General features: G+C 46.4%; 1 protein-coding gene across 1 annotated transcript in view; it reads left to right on the top strand.

Annotated features, from left to right (window-relative positions):
• The first annotated feature begins 2347 nt into the window (after positions 1–2347).
• CTNNBL1 (catenin beta like 1) overlaps positions 2348–19475 on the top strand; it is a 47241-nt gene continuing 30113 nt past the window's right edge. The window contains exons 1-6 of the mRNA XM_064391418.1: positions 2348–2507; positions 9816–10004; positions 12184–12290; positions 13150–13289; positions 16909–17006; positions 19207–19300. Of these exons, the coding sequence (XP_064247488.1) occupies positions 2478–2507; positions 9816–10004; positions 12184–12290; positions 13150–13289; positions 16909–17006; positions 19207–19300 (658 nt within the window). The 5' untranslated portion in view covers positions 2348–2477. The remainder of the gene's footprint in view (positions 2508–9815; positions 10005–12183; positions 12291–13149; positions 13290–16908; positions 17007–19206; positions 19301–19475) is intronic.

Consider the following 19475-nt stretch of genomic DNA (forward strand, 5'->3'; position numbering starts at 1 on the left):
AGCTCTGACTTGTTCCCTTTTTCTCATTTTAATAAAGACGAAAGCATCCGGAAACGTGGCTGCACCCGCCAAAGAGCGAGATCTGACATAATTAAAAAGTGGCTTCAATCAGGCTGTTTTCCTAATGGTTTGTCATATCAGCCCGCACGGCCCTGCACCCCCTGTGCTCCCAACCCCCTGAGGCATCATTTACATTTCTTAATAACCCCTCATTAATATTCATGACGTGGGGAGGGTAATAACGGCTGAGTGCACACCACTAATTCAATTTCAGCGAGCCTCAGTGTGTTTAGTTAATCACTGGGGGACCTGGGTTACTCAGTACAATTATTTATTCGGAATTAGATCTTGAGGCATCTGGGTTGAAACCTGAACTCGGAATAAAATTAAACCAGGATTCTCCTCCTCTCCTCCTCCTCCCATCCATGGTTCTGAGCATCCCCTGCAGCCCTGCTTTGCTGGGATGAGGATTAGTGTTTCCATGCTGAGACCATTGCAGAGGTTGGGGCTTCTCCTCATCTGCAGCTGCTGCTGGGTCCTGGCTCCTCTGTGCCCATGCAGGGAAAAGTGTCAGGAGAGACCTGGGGACATGGCCAGCCCCGAGGGTGGCACCCCATCCCCTGTGGCAGGTGGGTGCCTGGGAAGAGGAAGCCAGGAGTCCTTGTCCTCCTGACCAAGCCAAGTCCCAGGGTTTGCTCCAGCCTATCCAGAGCCTTCAGCCCCTCACCCAGCTTTGCTGCACATTCCACCCGGGAGAGGCTGCTGCCAGCCCCATGCAGCACCAGGGCAGCTGCTGTCTCCATCCTTCTTTGATTTCCTTGAGAGCTTTTTTAATACTTTGCCTTTGCTCCTGGTTTCGCTTTTTAATTCAGTGTTTTGTCCCTGTGCTCCAACTCACCTTATTGGATAAAAATTCTGTTATTGCATCCTGCCCCGTAGGACTGGATGAGAGTTGGGCTTCCCAGGCAGCAGTGCAGTGCCTCGGTTCCTCACATTCCTGCTTTTGTTTTTTGAGTGTTCCCCCTGGCCTTTCAGTCCTGTCAGGGAGGTGAGTTGAACATTTTCTATCCCTTTCTTTAACAAGAAGCTCGAGGCAAAGGTGCTGGCCTCGCTGTGCTCAGGTTGGGGCTCTTCTTGTCCCTGGTGGTTTTTGCCTTCCCCAGCTCCTCCCGAGCTGTTCACTCAGCGGAATGAGGTGGAGGGGAAGCCTCGGGGCAGGAGCAGCTCAGCATACTCCGTGTGTCTGTGGGTGCTCCGTGTGTCTGTTCTGTGTCTGTGCTACACCTGCCTGTTGTGCTTGTCCCTGCGTGGGGGTCGAGCTTCCCAGGAGCTGAATCCTGCTCCCAGTCTGTGCCAGTGCCCCTCCAGTGCCTGCAAATGTGGAGGTTTCACAGCTGGGGAATTATCTGAACACTCAATACCCCAAAGCCAGACGAGCTAATAATTATCTTCTATTTATCTCATCTTTAACATGCAGATTTGTTGAGTTAATTTTGCCATGACCAATCTCCTATATTTTCTTGAAACAATGGGGGATGTGAGGGACTCCTTCAAAAACATTATATATTTTTTTAATTTTCTGTGATTTCTCAAACCAGCCTCCTGCTGAGATAACTGCGCAATAGCTGTGATCATTATGAAAAATTATTTTAGCTCAAAACTCTTTTTTTTAAAGCATAGTCGAAATAAATTCAGTACGATTTCGGCCGAGTTGACTCTCTCCTAATTATTCTTATTTGTTAAATTGAGAAATGCCTCGGTCTGCCTGGGGTTCTGCATCTTGTGGAATTACAGAGCCGTTTGTCAGCACTCAGCAAGCAGCGGGGCCGTCACGGCGCTGCTGCCGCGCTCGGTGCCCGGTTACTGGCGCGTGTTCAAGGTGACAGCGCTTAATGACGCCGGGAATAAACAGAAATGTGTTGTCAATATCGCTGCCGGCAGCCGCCCGCGTTCCGAGCAGGCAGCGCCCTGGGGAGGTTGTGGACAGAGCGTGTCACGGGAAATGGCCGATGCCCGCCGAGGGGCACCGGCTGAGGGGGCTCTGCCGGGTGCCGCTCCCCCGGGCACAGCGGGGCCGGCACCGCCCGCGGCACCGCTGCGAGGGGCACGGCGGGCTCTCCCGTCTGCGGGCGTGCCTCAGGTCTCGTCCCCTCCCTGCCCTGCACGTATGGCACCGGGGACAGGCGGGATGTCCCCGAGCCGTGAGGGCCGGGGGTGGCCCCGCTCCCGTTCGCGACAGCCCCGCGCAGCTTTGCGGCAGTGTGGCGCCTCGCCTCTCCCTTTCTTGCAGGGCTCCCCTTGCCTCGCTTTACGGCAGCGTGGCCCCTCGCCTCTCCCTTTCCGGCCCGGCCCCCCCGCCTCGCTTTCCGGCAGTGTGGCGCCCCGCCGCCCTGGCCTGCGCTGCCTGCCTTACGGCAGGTGTCGCGCGGCCCCGGTGGTTTGCGACAGGTTCCCGGTGGCGGGGCCCGGTGGGCGCGATGGACGTGGGGGAGCTGCTCAGCTACCAGGTGAGCTCGGGAGCCTGGGCCGTGCTGGCCGTGTCGCGGCCCCCGCGCTCCGGCCCCAGCGCGGAGGTGACCTCGGCCGTGGCAGCGATGCTGCTGCGGCCCCGGTGCGGCCGCGGGCCTGGGGCGGCCGCCGTGCGGGGCCCACCGCCGCGCTCGGTGCGCTCGCTCGGGGTCTGGTTAAAGTGCCGCTGAGTTCTGGGGTCTCTCCCGTTTGTCGGCGCGGCGGTGCCCGGTGGGACCCGGTTACCGGGGCTCCGCGGCTTGGCCGGTGTCGCTCGGGCGGCGGAGGGGCAGAGTGCAGCCCTGCGCTGCGGCGGGGCCTGGGCTCGCTCCGGGGCCGTTCCGGCGTGTGCTTTTCTCCCTGCCTTATGGCAAAACCCATTTAATTTAATTTTTATCAAAATATGTTTTTAGAAGTTTCCTTTATAAAAGTTTTCCTTTGCTCGGAGCGTTCTCTTGCCTTGCCCTGCGGTCGCTGTGTGCAGGTGTCGAGCGTTGATTTATTGTCCCAGGAGCAGAGTTCAGGCGTTCCCCGTGAAACCGGGAATGAGGGCATAAACTGCAGGAACACTTGGAAACCTCGGCTGGGATAATGCCGAGCTTTGCTCCGCTCCTCAGCCCGGCTGCAGCCGTGGCCTTTCCTGGGTGGGGAGAACACCCCGAGGCGTTTTCAGCCTGTCAGTGTGGCCAGCTCTGCTCCGAGCTGCGAGCACAGAGTTCCTGCTGTGCCTCATTCCGTGGGCACACAGGTCAGGGGGGTGTCTTGCTGTTCACTCCATCTTTGTGCCTTGGGAATGTGGTGTTTGGAGATGCTCGGGTAAAAATGGGAAGTTGCTGTTGGGTTTGAAAAGTTTCTCAGCAGTTTTCCCAATGGTATTGAAGTTTCTGGGGCAGTTTGAGAGCTCCACTGGATTATTCCTTGATAATTTCCAGAATGTTTCCCTCTGTGAATTGCTCTGTCTCAAACATCCTTCCACATCCTGCTGCATCCAACAGCACAGCCCTGCTGGTCTCAGATCTATTCCACTTCTGTATTTCTCTGTCTTTTTCAAATGTGATTTCTCAACATCAAATTAGAATTCTCCTTTCTTACATTCCTATGATTCTTTGGCCTTCTCCTCCCCACCTGGGGGTCAGCAATGTCATCCCTTACATGCCTGGGATGCAGGTGAAGGCACAGAGAGGTAAACCTGAATGAACTTTGTCATTTTTTAACCAAGTTCCAGTTTGGGGTTTTGTTGGTTGGTTTTTCTCTTGCCCTCAGAATGTGAACTCCCCAGGATTCCCTCCACTGTGGAGGGAAGTGTCCATGCTCTTTGCTTGGCTCACTTGGATTTTGTGCAGCTTTCCCTTGGATGAGCTCTCAGCACAGTGAGGGGGTGATTGCTTGTGGCAGTGGGGGCTCTGTTCTGTCGAGGTAAAGAAGTGCTGCTTAGCTGCAGGGTATCTACATTTTAATTCCATTTCTTGCTGCTAAAATTGTTCTTAGCTGTGGGGAAAAGCATTTGCCAGCTTTCAACCAACTGCTGAAATAATTCCTGAAGGATTTGTCCTGGCTCTGTGCTCTCCTGGGCTCTCAGCTGCATGCAGGTGGTTCTTGTGGCACTTGCTGAGGTGATGCTTTGGTGAGCATGGGAAGTCAGTGGTGCTGAGTTCAGCCCTCCAGGACTGGGAACAATGTGAGTACAGCTGAAAGAAGTGCAGGAGCAGAAGGCAGGCAAATAGCTCTGGTTCTGAGAAAGAGATTCCCTTCTGTGAGGGCATTTCCTGCTGAGAGGGGGGGAAAAATAGTTGGAAACAGCAGATTTCACTGCCTCCCATCCTGGGGGTCAGGCTCTGCCTGCAGGGAGGGTGGCTTGAAGAAGGTGGCCAGGAGAGGGTGGCTTGGCAGCTCCCCCAGCAGCTCCTGGCCTGCTCCAGCCCTGGCTTTGGGAGCTTCCCTGCTCTGGGCTGGGCTGTGGGCTGGCTCAAGGTCTCCTTGCTTGTCCTCGTTGCAGGGATGGTACCGGCTGTCGGGGAGGTGGTGTGATGCCTCAGCTCTCTGATTTTAATCTCTTGCTGCAAATGAGTTGGTCTTCTCAACCTCCCTCAGCACAACCCAAAATAATTGCTTTCCTCTTCCACTGTTTTGAATTTTCTCCTCTAAATGTGTAATCTGTGCCCTTGCTTCGGCAAGAAGATGTTCTCCCTCAGAGCCAAACTTGGCGTGGAACACTGCAGGCATCGTGCCACCAATTCAGCACCAAGTGTCTGCCAGAACGGGAAAAGAAACCTCTTGCAACAAAAAATACAATTAAACAGCACCTGGCCGTTTATACAAAGCTCAGGAATCCATAAACTTTACGTGTTGCTGCAAAACAGTTGCAGATGGTCTAAAGTGATGATTAAATATTGCTGCTGTTTGCCCAGATCCTCCGTGTTTGGTCTCTGATTACAGAGGGTAATTAAGAGGACAAAGCCAACTCCGGGGCTATTCAGAGTCTTCTTTCAGTTGTCTTGGGAAGGAATAAGGGAGATTATTTGAATTCTCATTAAGGGCAGATTTCATCACTGTGAGTGATCATTGCAGAGCACTGACTGTCAGTAAAATCAAGCAGCAGAAGCAGCAGTAGCTGATGGGGTGAGATCTCCCCGTGGTCTGTCGGGGTTCAGTGCAGCGTGTGCAGGGATGGATTTCTGTGGATCCACGGGGCACATCATCATTTCTGCTGCTGGTACAGATAATTTGCTGTCAATTTGCAATGTAGTGGATGCATCTGATGGTAGGGGCAGCTCAGCTGAGCTGGCTGTTGCCTACTTACAGCATTATTGCCCCAGTAGCTCCTGCTCATCAGTTAAAACAAGGAGCCGACATTGGCTCAGCTGTCTGCCTCATCCCTTGGCTCTGCTCTTGGGAGTGCAGCCCCATGCTGCTAGAACTGGCTTGGTGCTCTCACAGGGTGGCAGATGAATCTCTAGTTTACTTCCCAATGTGTTGTCTTTGACCACCAAACCAGGGGGTGTCAAGAAAGATCCCTGTCCTGTGCCTTCCTGATGTGTTCCTTGGGTGGCTCAGAGCCTCACTGGAGGGCACAGGATTCATTCCCTCTGAAATTAATCATCTGTATCCGTGTGGGTACAGTGTGCACCTGTCATTGCATTTGCCTCAGATTGTGTGATTTTGGAACTCTTGGGTCTCTTGAGATTTCTGATTTTCCTGGGGTACCATTCTTCCAGTTTTTAGCACTCAGATCCTGCACCATTTAGAAGTGCTGTGTGTCATGCCTCAGGAAGAAAAAGCATGGGAAAGTGAGATTGATAGTAGCCTGGTTTATCACAAATGTTGGAAACAAAATTAGGAAGTCATTGAAGATTCCTCTGGAGATCAGGATCCCAAACTGACAGCTGCTGTGCTGCTTTCTGAGTGGCTCTTTGGAGCAGGCTGGGATGTGGGCACAGAAGCTGCATCATTTATGAAGATTTATTTCAGATTTCATTAACAAAAAATTCCTGAGCTTCACAGTAATGAGGTTACTTACAAAACAGATACCTTAGTAATATGAAACTCATGAGTATTTCCTGAGTAATATGAAACTACTGAGACCTCTCTAAACCTTCCTTATGTTTGGCAAAGGCTGAAGCAATCAGGATTCTGAGAAATGTGTGTTCTGATTCTGTGGTGTACTTAACCTTGATATTAATGTGCAATCACTGCTTGGAGGGAGCCCAGGGGCGCTGGCAGATTATTGTGCTTTGATTTAGGACGTTGTTTCCCTGTTCCTCGTGGCACACGTGGCTGATGCTGCTCCTGCTGCCCACACTGAGGTCATGCTTGGCCTTCCCTGGCTGTGCACAGACCAGGATCTGTGTCAGGTGTGTCTGGGGAAAGTCTGTACCCAAAGGCTGGGCCCCAGGGAGTGTCTGCCAGCTAACAGACACAACCAGTACAGGAGGATTACAAGAGAAAGGGAAAGATAATTCTCCCGTTCCCAATTACCAGCTTCTATTTACTTTATCATATTTTATAAACAGTAGCTTTTTTTAAACCCTTTTGTATTCATTGGTTTTTGTGTGGTGCTATCAGTGTTAGATTTAAATGAAAATGCCTGCTGAATAAATTACTGTGAATGCCCTGCATTCATCAGGAACAGAATTAAGCTTAGCTAACATAACAATTGAAAAATGCTTTTCTTGTGCATTTTCTAATGAATTCTAACTTCTTGCCAGATTCACCTTAGCACAACTAAGTAAAAAACCCACATTTTGTTTATCAAATAAATGATTAACTTTCTCTTTTCTACCAGAAAGGCAGAACTTGTGCAGATGTCTGTGAAGCCGTGGGATTGGTTAAATAAATGTGTTTGATCACAATCTGTGTGTTTGCTGAGCGAAATGCACCAGGCTCCGTGCAGCAACCTAGGAGCTTAATTCTTGCTAGTTGGTAAGAGTCCTTTGCAAAACACAAATGCAAACCCAAGATGAAAATCAATGAACAGAAAGTAATGCCTGCCTTAAATCAGTTGTTCATGACTGTGCATCTCTTGTGGAATGAGCAGGACCCAGGTGTTCCACTCAGGCCTTGGTTTCGTGGCTTTAATAAGTGCTGGTTGGGAACAGCAATGTTCTTAGTGAGGTTTTGCATAACATCAATAAGGAGAGGCAAAGCCTTAATGCCTGCTTAATAGCGTTTGCCCAGAATTCAATTACTGCCTATTGCCAGGCTGCTGGCAGCGTTAATGATCGCACGCGGGGCACTTCCATGATTTATCATAATGATTCTGCTCTGCGTTAGAGATGCCTCCCCCAGCAATGCATAAATACAAAAAAGGGTGAAATAATTGAGATGGAAGCAAGGGTGTAAATTCTGATCTTGAGGATTGTGTGCTCAGAGGAAATGGGGATGGTTTCTTGATGGAGTTTTAATTTAGGTGTTGTTCTGGGGTGCAGTCCCTTCCTATGGCACATTATTGGGCATCTGACAGACCCCCAGCTCCCTCAGCCTCTCATTGCACCTCAGGCTTGCCAGAGGCTTTGGTCCTTTTTAATGTTTAGAAATAAGAGTGAGGATTGAGATTCCAATTCCAAATTAGGAACATCCATGGCAAATCCTGTTGAGATTTAGGTGTAAATTTCAGGATTTATGTCACTAATTGCTGTATTTGTGACATTAATCTGTCAAAGATGGTTTGGGATGAGTAGGGTATTACCAAGGAGTGAATGGAAGGACATAGGAAGGGCAGAGCCCCTTGTGACATCAAGGACATTGAGTAAGGAGTATGGATTTACTGAAGTTTTTTTTTGGATGATGTAATTTAGAAGAGCATCTTTTCCTTATGCTTTTTATGGGGTTGCTGGTTGCTCAGGGAGTGTTTGAATTATTAGTTGTTGTCAATGACACATTTGTTTCCAAATGGATCTATGTGAAATTATATTTTAATGTACCTAGAAGATAAGTAATAGGAATCTGCTTAAAAAAAAACAACCCCAATCCACAAAACCCTCCAAGCAAATAAATTTTTCATTTCACAGAATCTCTGGGTATGCTTCCACGTCATGGCTATTGAATTATGAGCTGAGTAACTGCTTTAAAAGTGCATGGAGGCACTTTAGAAGGGTTTTAAGTCAGGAATGTACCATCTGTAATGGAAATGGCAGAGAAGATATAGGGAGAAAGGAGACAGATAACAGAGCTTGAACAGGTTTGCCTGGGAGCGAGCAGATACAGCTCTGATTTGTGCTAATGTGTTGTCTGGGAAACTTGATTCTGCATCTTCCCTAAAGTGGTGACAAGCTGGTAACCCTGAGAACAAGGTGATCCCAGCCAGGCTGCTCTCTGGCCTGCTTCTTAACTATCATTAACTCCTCATGTGCTTTTTGGGGCTGCAGTGGGGGGGCTTTATTTTTTACATCTGAAAGCGGCATTTTCTCCGGAGCAGATGATTTACCAGCTTGCTGTTGGTACTGGGCTGTGCCACTGGTGCAGCACGTGGCAGAGCTGGAACCACAGCTGCATTCCCTTAGGAGCCTGGAAGGTTTATTACCCTCTGCAGCCCAAAAATTCCTAACCTGCCAGGGAGCTGGAAGTTCCCATCTTGATGCTCACACAAGTGCCAGACCTGGCGGGAGAATGACACTGTCACTTATTTCTTCTTCACTTTTCTTTGGATCAAACATGGGAAGGATCTCAGTCTTGCATAAAAGCAGGGCCTGTGTTCATGGAAGCCTGGTGTGACTTTTGCCATTTTAGACAAAGGGTCCCACAGAGCAGAGTAGGGGCTGCCTGCCAGGTGGTGTTTTATAAATTAAGATGAACATGTGTTAGACCTAATGAAGTTAAAAATCACCTACCAGGTGATTTGAGCAGTGATGTAAAGTAAAAGTATTTTTGTTATTATTTTGTTATTCTTGATACATACACTTCTTTTAAATAGTAGATAATTATGGTTTGTTTTGCTGTACTTATAGAGCATAGAGTACTCCTGTTCCAACTTGGTTGTCCTTCAAAAATATGAGAGACCAAATTTAATGTCCTTGTAGCTTTTATGGGGAAAGTTTTTTCTTCTGTTGCAAATGCTTTTATCCCTTTCTGCCTGAATGAAAACATGGGATTAGGATTAATGGACTTCTTGTCCTTGGCAAATTTTATTTTGACAATCAACTAGAAATAGTGGAATAAAATAATAGGTTGTTCCAAGCAAACCATGATGGTTTGGGCACTGTTTAATCCAGTGCCAAGCCCCTGCAGAGCTGCAGCAAGCAGCAGTCCTCCTTGTCTTGCCTACACTGGGTTGGGCTGATTCTGCTTTTGCTTGTCAGCAAACTTCAGACAGAAGGATGAGGGTGAAATGGGAGGCACACAGGAATTCAATGTAATCTTGTATACGTTGTGGGTAAAAAATTATCTTTCCCTGCTGTCTGCTGAGCATATCAGTCTGCTGGCTGTGAAATGTGGGGTTGTCTGAGCTGAGTCAGCAGACTGGGGTTCCTTGATGGGCAGCTGTGCCCCACTGAGCAGGGCTGTTGGGCCACTCCTTGTCTGTGCACTCCTTGTCCTTGCTGTCTATGAAGATATTTTCCCGTGAATTGTGTTCATAGATCAAAGAAGGTAGGATGTTGACACAGCTCTTGGCAGAGGCATTCATCTACTCATGTGATGTTCCACTTCACTAAATTAATTTCCTTTCCAGTTTTCAGAGTTGTTAAGTGTCGTGTAAGCAAATCTTTTAAACTTGTAAGAATTTCCTCAATATGGCTTGTAATATTGGTATTCTGGTTTGCAAGGGTCACTAAGCACTTGTATTCATTCACCTTTTACTTCTCTGACTTCAGCCTAACAGAGGGACAAAAAGACCCCGTGATGAAGAGGAAGAGGAAATCAAAGCACGTCGGAAACAAGCCAGTGCCCGAGAGCATGGTCGTCATAGGGAAGAGGAGTCTGCTGCCCTGGAAGAAACTGATGATGAGAAGAAGAAACTCCTTCAGATAATTGAGAGGGATGGAGAAGAGGAAGATGAGGAAGTAAGTCCTCTGGGAAAGGAGAGGCAGTGGAAATAACCAAACACCAAACCCCTTCTCTGTGATTTCCATTTCTTGCCATGTAGGTGGTGAGGCTTAACGTGATTTTTCTGTGCTCATACAGCTTCAGTTTGTGGGTTTGCTTTCCTGCCCTGTGGGGTGTTCATTCATTCCAAATTCTCAAATATATCAGCTGAAGATACAAAGTGGGGGCAAAAAGGAGAGGGTTTTCAAGTCTAATCTCTGTTTGGTTTGAGAATATCTATATCATCTTCTAAAGTATATTTTTAGGAAACAGTTTCTGTGTTCTAACCAATTTCCTGACTATTGTTCTCATCAGTACCCCCAACTATGCAGCTTCTCCCCCTCTTTGTAGCTGTGCGGCAGCAGCAGCAAATAAACAAACATTCTTCTGTACAAGAAAGGTCTTGGGTCAGAGGAGGGGGGTGGCAGCTGTCAAGGGTAAATGATTTCAAGCCTTGGAGACAGAAATCCAATGCTGCATTGGCCTTTCTGCCAAGGGCCAGGGAAAAGATCACTTTATAAATGTGACACGTGGATTGGTATAAATCTAGAAGATATTTGCTTCCTGCTGCCTGTGTCCTGTTTGATAAAAAAACAAGTGATATTCACCACTGCAGAATCATGTAGCTTTGTAAAATATCATTGTCCTTTGTATACAGCATTGCCAGCATCCGTCTTTAAGAATCTCCCTCTTTTTTTGATGTTGAGCAATTGCCATGACAGTTGTTGCTGATAGCAGAGAAAGATAATGCAGGATTTCTGTAGCATTTCAGCTCCAGGGAGGATGGATCGAGAGAAGAGTCCTCCTGACTGGCTGGAGCCTTGTGGATTCCTGCAGTGTGCCAGTCCCTCATCTTTGTCAAGTGGAATCCTCCCAGCCAGACATTTTAAAGGCTGAAAGTCCAGGCTTTCTTTAGAACTCAAATCTCTTGTTTATTACTTTGGACTGCAGTTAATACAAGTGCCATTAAAATGTGCTTTGTCCCAGTAAATTTGCTGTGAAGAAGCTAATCTGTAGGACACTGCAATACTGAATGCAAATTCAATACAAGATATAAAGCAGATCCTGATGGAGATATCGTAGTGATATGTGTTAGAGGAAGCAAAGAATCAAAGGGAGCAGAAGGAAGCAGTGTCAGCATGTGTGGGTTGAAATCCCACTGCAAGAAGAATGTGCTTTGGGCACTGTGGTATTGATTGGCTGAATGGGGTGGTGACATGAGTGGGATGGCAATGAGACAGGTTGGGCAAAGGAACGGAGGAAATCCAATCGTAACTGAAGGCTGGGGCTGGTGTTGTTATTGTAATGGAGTTTCATGAAGAAGTGGAGGTTTTCTGTCTCATACCATATTGCTGCTGCTTAGAGTCACTGACCAAAGAATGTGCAACACCAGCAACAGCAGCTCTTGATTTAATCCTGAGCAGGGGATGGGCACAAAACTGGGCTAAAGATGGGAGGGTGTCTGGTCTGGTTTTTGTTTGGAGAGCTTCTCTTAAATAGTGGTTGTAACACAGTCAGAGGAGAGGGAAGAGGTTACACAGGGAAATCTATATCATCAACTTTTTAATAAAAGAAGTGCATTAAAATCATAAACTAAGGAAGATGTTGGTAGGTGTCAGGGAGGCAGCCAACATTGCATTGCTGCTGTACAGTAAATATAGAACTCCAGCTGAGAAACACCTTAGGAGCATTTACAAAATAAAGAGAAAATACTAGAGTGGAATATTGATTTATTTTTTTCTTTAGGAAAAGGCTTTAAGATAACAGTGAAAGCTTATCCAAGTGAGGAAAATGCAGAAGAACATAAATTCAGGGCAGTTAAATGTAGACTTACAAAAAGCAATAGCACAAGAAGGGACTTCTGCAGAGAAGCTCTCTGTGGGCACAGGCTGTGAGTGCAGGTTGGCTCTGTGTCAGAAGCAAAAAAACCTCGATATGAGCTGGTGGTGCCAGGTTACAACAGGTGTAAGAGAGCAGCTCAGGGTCTGAGCTGGAGTGAGTAGTGATGGCATCTGAGGTGTTTGGCAGCTCTCTGCAGTGAGATTCCAGAGCTGGCTGGAATTCCCAGGGCCCTGGGCCGGGCTGCACTCCCACCACATTGCTGGTATTTCTCCAGCCATCCAAAGCTCACTTTTCTGCCTTTTCTGATTTGGTCAGGAGGAACCTTTGGATGAAAGTTCAGTGAAGAAGATGATTCTCACCTTTGAGAAGAGATCCTACAAAAACCAGGAGCTGCGGATCAAGTTTCCTGATAATCCAGAGAAGTAAGACTATACTTAACTTTTTTTCCTTTCATTTTAGGTGTAAGCCTAAATCAATTTCTGGAATATAGAGATGCTTTCAGTTACATAAGGCTTATGTAACTGCAGTTATTGCCTTGTAGTTCTTCTAAATATTATTTGAAACTGACTTTGTTAATTAAAAATGGCTTTGTTGAGACTGGTGGGGCCAATATATTGCTGGCAGCACAAAAACCATTATCAGCAATAATGAAAGGTTTCATTCCATCATTTGATGTGAAGGTGTGTGCTTGCATACCAGCCAGAGGTCTGTGTGGGGAGGAAATAATTTCATTTACCCAATGCTGTGGTGAGCAGAACGGCTGGATAGGCTCTGAGAGCCAGATGTGTGTTTGTGTTCTTGAAGCCTCTTCCTCCCTTCAAGGTGTTCTGTTATTCACATTAAAGGGATTTCTTCCTACAGTTTAATATTTTTTTTTGTCCAGTTTGCTGTCCTGTCTCTTACCCAGATTATTTTTATGGACTTCAGACTCATCAACCCACATACTAATATGTGCTAGCTAGGGAAGGTGCAGTGCTCTGCAGAATTTATTTTATAAGCAGGTTTTCTCATGTGTAGCTGCAGCATCTTGATTTTAATTTCTTCTTGAAATTCTAGAACTGATTTACAAAATTGGAACAAATCTGCTTATTTACTCTATGTAAATTATATAGTAGAAATGTTTATGCTGCTGCAGGATTAAACTTCAAGGGGCAGGTGTAGGACAGGGAGGATAGAAATGCTGGTGCCATGTGCACCTGGGGTGACAAGTCCTACGTGCTGTCTCCTGGAAGGTAGTGGTCTCTTCTTGCCTTTTTGTTACTCTTTTTTGTCTTGCCTCAGGTTTATGGAGTCAGAACTGGATTTGAATGACATCATTCAGGAAATGCACGTGATCGCGACGATGCCCGGCCTGTATCACCTGCTGGTGGAGCTGAACGCTGTGCAGTCTCTGCTTGGGCTGCTGGGACATGACAACACAGATATCCTTCAGTTGTTAAAGCAGCTCTCATGGGAGAGGCTTTCCACAGACTTTTCTGTAATCTCTCATATCCTCTTTCCCAGGCTCCTGTAGATGTTTTTCTCCTCTTCCCACCACACTGAATTTATGTGTTGGTTTTTCATTTTTTTTCCCAGTGAAAGCCTTCTTTGTTCAAGTGATATTGATTCTGATTTTTTTTTCAGTGCTGTTATTCTCCTTTCTTGTTTTATGATCCTTTCATCTAGTTTTGAGTGGCAGTGTTAAGAGTGTGAGCAGATGAGCAGCACAGGAGAAGTGAAGGCCAGGACTTAGCAACGATAATCTCAGACTGTGCAAATTTTGGAAGAGCCCCAATGAAAAGGAAACCGTTTTACCCCTTCTTGCTGAGAGCTGAGCTGTCAGGCTGTCAGCTGTTTGTCATGGATTAGCTCACCACATGCTTCACCTTAGTTTGTAAATGTGTCCTCTTCATGTGCCCATGCCTTTGGTGTGCACAGAGCTCGAGGCTGTGGGTGGCCCCTCTTGTTAAGCACATATCCAGAGACAATTCCATTTCCATGCTCAGTGAGGTCCAGTGGCACTGACCCTGATCCATCTGTGCACCTGGCTCTTGTGCCTCTGGAGCTCTGAGAGCATCTGAGGAAGAGCTTCCTATTTATGTAGTGTTGATCAAAAATGATGCCATTTTTTGAGTATCCTGGTGCCTTGATGCTTAGCTGTCAGCTGGGAACTGGCACTACGCCCAGCTCGCCACTGTGCAGTCTGTAAAAGCAGACCTCAGACTGCTTTGCTTGTAAAATACTCTACAGCAGATTGAGCTGAAAAATTGTTACATGACTTGGGAGATTGCATGTGTGTGTCCTGAAAATATCTGTGGGTGGAGGGAGCAGTGAAGCCCTGTGGAAAGGGCACTGCACCTCGGCTTGGGACTCAGGCAGTCCTTTTTCCATTTTTATTGATCCATGGCCTTAGGAAGGTAATTTATTCTTTGCTTCTTTATGTGTAAAGCAGGAGATAACACTTACCAGCTTTCCTGAGGTGTTTTGGAATATACAATGTGAAAAGGCCTGTTAGTGCTGCATGTTGTGGTTTGATGCACAGATCTTGGTTTTCTTTTTTAGCACTTTTCTTTATAGCACCATCTATTGAGAATTCATAATTCATTCTTTCTAAGTGGGTGCAGTGATCAGAAGCTAAAACCAAAACATAAATATTTTATTGCATGCCAGTTTATATTAGCGAGCACTGTGTTTGGGTATTTTGACTTGCATCAGGTAGAACCTTGATGTGATGAATGCTGGTCCCTGCAAAACAGTAAAGCCCACAGCTTCCCTTATCCAAGATCTGCAAGGAAATGGCTTTCAAATAACTGTTAACAATTTATGTTGTACAGGGGGAAGCTCCTCCCATGCAAATCCAATTTCGTGGTTACTGTAGTTTAATTATTTATTTTATACCAGACATCACAGACTTGTTTGTACTATGTGCTTTTATACTGAATTTCTCATTCATGGTGGGGAAAAGGAACTCTGGGAATATTGACTGGGATAGCAGAGCTGTTTTCCAGATAAAGTGCACCAGAGCACAGCTTGCTTTGTCCTGTCTGCCATGGAAAGCTTTGTGCTTGGCTCACTGCTGCTGTCAAAGACTTGTCTGGGTTTCCAGTGTGAACTCTTTTTATTTGGTTTGCAACTTGCCTATCAATGAGTTTGTGGGTAGGAATTGGGCCTGAGAACTGCAATTTTGGGGAAAGTATATTTCTTGTTGTAAAACTGCTGAAGTGTTTTGCGCTCCACTGGAAGCAGAGACTGCTGCTGCTCACATACAGGGCAGAAGCACTGTTAAGATGAAGCATCTAGACATAAAGCTGAATTGGTACAGCTCAGATTTCTAATGACATTTTGTTAAAACAAATGGGAAAATATTTTTTAAAATGAGTTCTTCAAGGAGAGAAAGAAACAAATGGTTATTCAGATGCAATTTAATTGTGGTGTCTTGAGGGACTAATGCAAGGAGACAAAAGCAATGTCCAGGGGGAGCAAATAATCTGCTGAATGATTCATACAGTTTTACACAAAACATGTGAATGAAAGATGATCACCAAGATTTTATTAATGAAAGACATGAAAGCTTCAAGTGAGGCTTTGCTTTACCATCTCCTAAATTTTATAGGATAGCTGATACTCTCACTGCAAGCCCCAACAGAAGCTTCCCAGACAGGAATGCCCTGTGTGATGAACTCTGCTGAATTCTTTGCTGTGCACTCCAAAAGAACTTGGTTCAGTTATCTTTGTAGCACCCAGGAGACAGCAGAAATCTTCAACTGATTCCTCCCTGAGCTTTCTCTCCCATGGGCTGATGAGCCTCCATTACCTCAATTTGTCCTCATCCATCCTGTATTAACCCCCAGACCACCTCAGTGGTCCTCTGCTTTCCCAAGCACAGTATGTCAAGGCCTCTCTTTTATTGGGAGAGCCCACAACTGAACAAAATATTGTACAAGTTGCTCCATGAGGGCCAAGGAGAAGGTAAGAATTCCTTCTGTTGACTTGCTGGTTTTGCTCTTGCTGGTGCAGTGCAGTGTGTGATTAGCCTTTGTCACTGCAGTGGCACTCTGCTGAGGTGACACTTGGCAGAAGTGACATGCTGGTGATTCTCTTGCAGCTTGTCCAGCAGAAGGTCCAGGCTCTCTCTTGCAGAGCTCACCTCTCCAGCCAGCCCCAGCACATGGCTGAACCTCACTAAGAAAAGACAGATGAAAATACTTTTCCTGTTGCTGCTTGTGTGTCTGAGCAAATGCACAAATAGGAGACCTGGGAGCTGCTTTGTCAGCCTGGGCACTTGAGAGAGATCCATCACAGAGTGGTTATTTAGGACATTCAGAAAACCACGTCTCCTGCTCTGCCCTTGGGACGCAGGCGGGATTGATCAGTGTGTCTGAGAGAATAGGGAAGTGGGTCTAATGAGCTGGAATACGTCTTGTCTTACAAGGGAGCTGTGCAGCAGGCAGGGGAGCTGTGTGTTATGCAGCCCAGAGTTAATGAGTGAAAATTGGGCTGGCAGAAGCTCTGCTGTTCCTGCGAGAGCTGCAGTTTGAGGAGTGTGCTGCCCTAATTGGGCTGGGCAGAGGGGGGTGATGCTCCTGCTGCCGGCGGTGCCCTCGTTAGGTGTGTGTGTATCAGGTTAGCAGGGCTATCACTGAGAGCAGAATACCCAAATCACATTATTTTAACTCATTTCGCTTGTGTTCAGTCTTTACAATGCAAGATGGTGCCTCCTTAGACCAACATGTTTGATTTGAAAAAAATAAGTAACTATCAAGAAGAAGCAGTAAAAATGCCTGATACAGTAAAAACAGTATCACATTTGTTTTTATCATTCCTAATTGCTCAGATTTCCTAATTTTAGCACTTCTGGGGAAGGTCTGCTGCAGTAGTCTGTGTGCTCTTGTGGCTGGTATCTATGCCCTGCTGCTGTGATTGTAATGCATTTTATCACCTCACTAGTAATGTATTGCCAGTTGCTTTGGGGTCATGTCATGAACACACTGGCCTAAGAGCCATCTGCTATTGATACTAAATGCATTTGCCTCTCTGTTGGTTGTCCTTAACACCCAGCACATGTTTCCATAGCTGTGGTTGACTTGCTGCAAGAGCTGACTGATATTGATACTCTCCATGAGAGTGAAGAAGGAGCTGAAGTCCTCATAGATGCTCTTGTAAGTAGAAAACCCCAGATTATTTCAGTGCCTCAACATCTGCCTCAGCCCAGCAATGAACACTGACCCATCCTACTGTCTGCAGCTGTGTCTGGGTGTTTTTGCTGCCAGCATTGTGATGGAGATAGCCAGGAGAAGCCTGTTCTGAACCTGAGACCCTGATGGCTGCTTTTGACGAATTGCTAGAGTTTGGGGAGTGGGTGGTTGCACTATTTGCACGTTGTTGCACCACTTCTTTTTTTGTAAGGAACACTCTCATATTGCAAAATTTGTGTGAGCTGGGAGATTTTTGGTGCAGGGAGGGAGAACAAAGTAATAATATTTGTGACTTGGACAGTGTCCCATTGAAAATGGGAGCTTTGTTTGCATTTCCCTTCTCTCCCGTGAAAAAGTGTGACCTGGGATCACTGATGGAGAACTGAAGTTTTTTGCCCAAAGGACAGTGATGCCCTTGTCATCTTACAGTCTCACCTCTTGCACAGGAGACTGGGTGTCTTCACCCAATAATTCTTGTTTCAAGCCCCAAAATCTGGGCTTGAACTGGGGCATCTGTCGGTGACAGTGGGATTTTTTTCTTAACAAGAAGTAAAAACTTGAAATTTTTCATGTAGCAGAACAAATGAACTTTAAGGATAGAGGAGGGTACAGAGGTAAGGATCCCTTTTGGCACAGAGAGTGAACCAACCCAGAAAATTACCTAGATGGGTAGCAGATGCATTGGTTGGTGTTAAGTGTTCCTTGCACAGTTAACTAACTCTCTGAGTGCCTCTTGGCCTCTGTGGGGTTGGATTTCCCCTTTTCCTGCTGTTTGTGCTGGATGCCTCCTGCTCCCCAGCTGTAGAAGGGGAATACAAACCCTCCAGAGAGGTGATGCCCAGCCAAACATGAGTTTTACAGGTCTGTCCTACCGTGGAGCTGGTGAATTGCTGCCTTTGAACATCACTATGGCTGTGTCTGTGTCTGGTTCTGTAACTATTGTGTTGAATTTGGAAGACAGGAAATTACAGTTTTTCTTTTGTTTGCTTTGTTTGGCTGCTCTGTTTTCTCCTACAATCCTTGTCCAGTCACTATGATGTTACCTTCCAGAGGTTAATGACAGTGCCCAGAGCCCAGTTCCTCCAGCTGGCCTCTGGACTGTTGTTAATTACTCTGCCTTGGTGGGGAGATTGCTGGGTGAAGGAAATGGGAGGAAGGAGCTGCTAGAGAAGATGTTTTCTATAAAATATGTGGAGAGGTAGTAAATCAAGTGAAGTTCTTTCTGTTTTCATTGTCACCAGCCCACTGATAATAGCCATGTTTAGAGGTTTCATTGTCCTGCTTGAAAGAAACAGGTCAGGCCTATCTTGGGAGAAATGTTTAGATATCTGCTTTTTAGATTACTTTTTTTTAAAAGAAAGTAGGTAAAAGGTTGTAGGGTATCTGAAGATTGTTACATTGTTTTCTGCAGCAGCCCATATATATGTTTTTTGCACATATTTGCTGTGCTTTATAGGGCCCAAAGCTGGTTAAGAGTGTTTGAATTTGTAATGCTGTTTAACTGTTCCAAGCTCACATCCACAATGGAAGGTTTGCCAGAGTCAAGCTGGGACTCTTTCCAATTCCAGTTTTAAAGGTGTATTTTGGATGTAAGCTCTGTGATTCAGGGACTCCCCCTTGCCTCTCCAGTTTTCCTTAACTCACTGAAATCATCTTGGTGCATTCATCTTGAGAGGATTTAACTGCAGGACTTCAGCTGGTGACAGTTCATCTCTTGGGTTTGGATCTGTGTGTGAGCATTGTTCTGTCAGCTTTTTGTACCTGTTAGGTGGAAGGTCCAGCAGCAATGTAGGCAGGCAGCAGTGACCAGCTGGGAGTGCAGCTGCTCACAGAGCTGACAGTTCTCCCATCCACAGTGGCTTGTGAGCCTCATGCTTCAGAATTCTGAGGGATTATAAATGAATCAGGCTGGTTCAGGAAATAAGACTGTGACAAGGTGCACGTTTTCCTCCTGATGGTTTTCTGTTTAATCTGAAACACAAAAGTTGTTTCATTAATTAGGAAAAGCACAGTGACAGATTTGCATGATGATTCCTTCACTTCCTCTGAGATTTTACAGCAGGGTTGTTTGTGTCTCTGGTCATGTCTGGCAGGGTATTTCCTTCATGTTCTTTTCATTCTTGTTTCTTATCTCTTTATCTTTTCCATGACCCCGGGGATTTAGGTGGAGGGCCAGGTCGTGGCCTTGCTGGTCCAGAATTTAGAGCGCCTGGATGAAAGTGTGAAAGAGGAGGCTGATGGTGTCCACAACACCCTGGGTAAGTGGCTGCTGCCCAGCCCCTTGCTTCTTTCTGTGCTTTGTACCAAGGGGTGTGAATTAGCCCTTCCTTTCCACTCTCTTATTTTTCTCTTGGACTGCCAGCACTGCAGCACAGGATCTGGTGCAGCTTTTATTCAAGCACAGCGTGGAATCACTTGTCCTTGGAGCCAGAG

Source organism: Passer domesticus, chromosome 16 (genome assembly GCF_036417665.1).
Source record: "Passer domesticus isolate bPasDom1 chromosome 16, bPasDom1.hap1, whole genome shotgun sequence".
Classification (NCBI taxonomy): domain Eukaryota; kingdom Metazoa; phylum Chordata; class Aves; order Passeriformes; family Passeridae; genus Passer; species Passer domesticus.